Genomic DNA, 1,765 nt, shown 5'->3' on the forward strand with positions numbered 1-1,765 from the left:
GATCATCGAGGAAGCAAAACGATCCCTTCACGACGCATTGTGTGTTATCCGAAACCTCATCCGGGACAACCGCGTGGTGTATGGTGGAGGCGCTGCAGAAATATCCTGTGCACTGGCCGTGAGCCAGGAGGCAGACAAGGTGAGAGCCAGGCCAAGTGGTGGATGTGTGCCTGGGTGAACCGTGGTCCCTCCCATCTCCCTCCCTGGCCTGCCTCAGCCTCCCCACCCCTCCTGCTCAGCCTGCAGTGTGACTCCAGGCAGCCAAGCGCTCCTCTGTGCTCAGGCTCCTCAGGCGTGGCTCTTCATCCTGTCTTGATTCTCTGGTGACCTTATAATGTTGCCTTAAGTCACAAGTCAGGCCCCTTGCTTCTCGACCCTACTGCCTGAGTGTTGTCTTGGTTGCCTGCCTCAGAGTGGCCCTGGCTTGACCACCCCGCTCACTGCTGTCCCTTGCAGTGTCCGACCTTGGAGCAGTACGCCATGCGCGCATTCGCAGATGCGCTTGAGGTCATCCCCATGGCCCTGGCCGAGAACAGTGGTATGAACCCCATCCAGACCATGACCGAGGTCCGCACCCAGCAGGTGAAGGAGGCCAACCCCGCGCTCGGCATCGACTGTCTGCACAAGGGCACAAACGGTGAGTGTGCCAGGCCGCGGGGGTGGGGAGGAGGGAAGAACGGGCCTGGCCTGCAGGTCAGGTCACGGTTGAGACAGGCTGTCCAGGCTGGCCCTGAACACCTGGACCGTGATCCTCCAGCCCAACCTCCCAGCTAGCTGGTGCCACAGCACGGAGCCCTGTGCACAGCTGTTTTGTTACGTTTTGTGGTGGTTCTGTTAACAGAAGCCATCTCTTGGTACTAAATGTGTGTGCTACTTCAGGGTCTTTTACTTGTATTTTTTCAGACATGAAGCAACAACATGTCATAGAAACCTTGATTGGCAAAAAGCAACAGATCTCTCTCGCTACACAAATGGTTAGAATGATTTTGAAGATTGACGATATCCGTAAGCCTGGAGAATCTGAAGAGTGAAGAGAATTTTAGAGTAAGATGCAGTAGCGAGACCCACTACTTGATGATTAAGTGGATGGGCGTCTTGCGGTGCAGTGACAGTTATTTATTGTTACGCCCTTTTCTGCCGCTCTGTGCTGTGTTAAAAATAGCTGTTTGGTAACCGTGGGATCACTTGTTCAGAGCTGTGTAATTGTAGGAATACTGTTCCACACACAGGCTTTTGTATTCATTAAAGCGATCTCTTTAAGCCTTTATCTTCTCTCCAAGTTTGAGCAGCCTTCGTTGTGGCATTATTAAATGCTGCCTTAACTGAAGGCGTTCTGAGTGCATATTTTTCCAAATAAGCTATAGGAAATGTTCCAGCAGCTTAAACATTTCGTCCTTGCCTGCCTGTGGGAGAGGTACTACGAACGAAGAGGAAAACACGAATGCAGGGCTGCATAGGAGGGCGCCGGAGGTCAGGCCTCAGGATGGCGAGACCCCTAAGCTGGCCCACTTGTGTTTTTCCCAGTGAGTGAGAAGGGGAGGGTGTTCTCCCTGCAGTAGTGTAGTAGTGCAATGAGCCAGTTTAGCATCACAGGGCCAAGTGTGGCACATAGCTGCAATCCCAGCACTTGGGAGGCTCAAGTAAGAGTTCGAGGCCAGCCTGAACTGTATAGTGGAACCCTGTCTAAAAAGACAAAAGCTAAACATCACAAAAGAAACAAGACTTTATCCCTTCTTACGTTGTCCTCAGCAGAGTTCATCCTGCC

The 1,765-nt window shown here is 52.4% G+C and overlaps 1 protein-coding gene across 1 annotated transcript in view; it reads left to right on the forward strand.

Moving 5' to 3' along the window:
- Positions 1-1,266, forward strand: part of Cct5 (chaperonin containing TCP1 subunit 5) — a 14,956-nt gene extending 13,690 nt beyond the window's left edge. Inside the window, exons 9-11 of the mRNA XM_012517820.2 lie at positions 1-139; positions 457-637; positions 904-1,266. Of these exons, the coding sequence (XP_012373274.1) occupies positions 1-139; positions 457-637; positions 904-1,031 (448 nt within the window). The 3' untranslated portion in view covers positions 1,032-1,266. The remainder of the gene's footprint in view (positions 140-456; positions 638-903) is intronic.
- The last annotated feature ends 499 nt before the right edge of the window (positions 1,267-1,765 follow it).

This window comes from Octodon degus, unplaced genomic scaffold (genome assembly GCF_000260255.1).
Source record: "Octodon degus isolate 3935 unplaced genomic scaffold, OctDeg1.0 scaffold00008, whole genome shotgun sequence".
Taxonomy (NCBI): Eukaryota; Metazoa; Chordata; class Mammalia; order Rodentia; family Octodontidae; genus Octodon; species Octodon degus.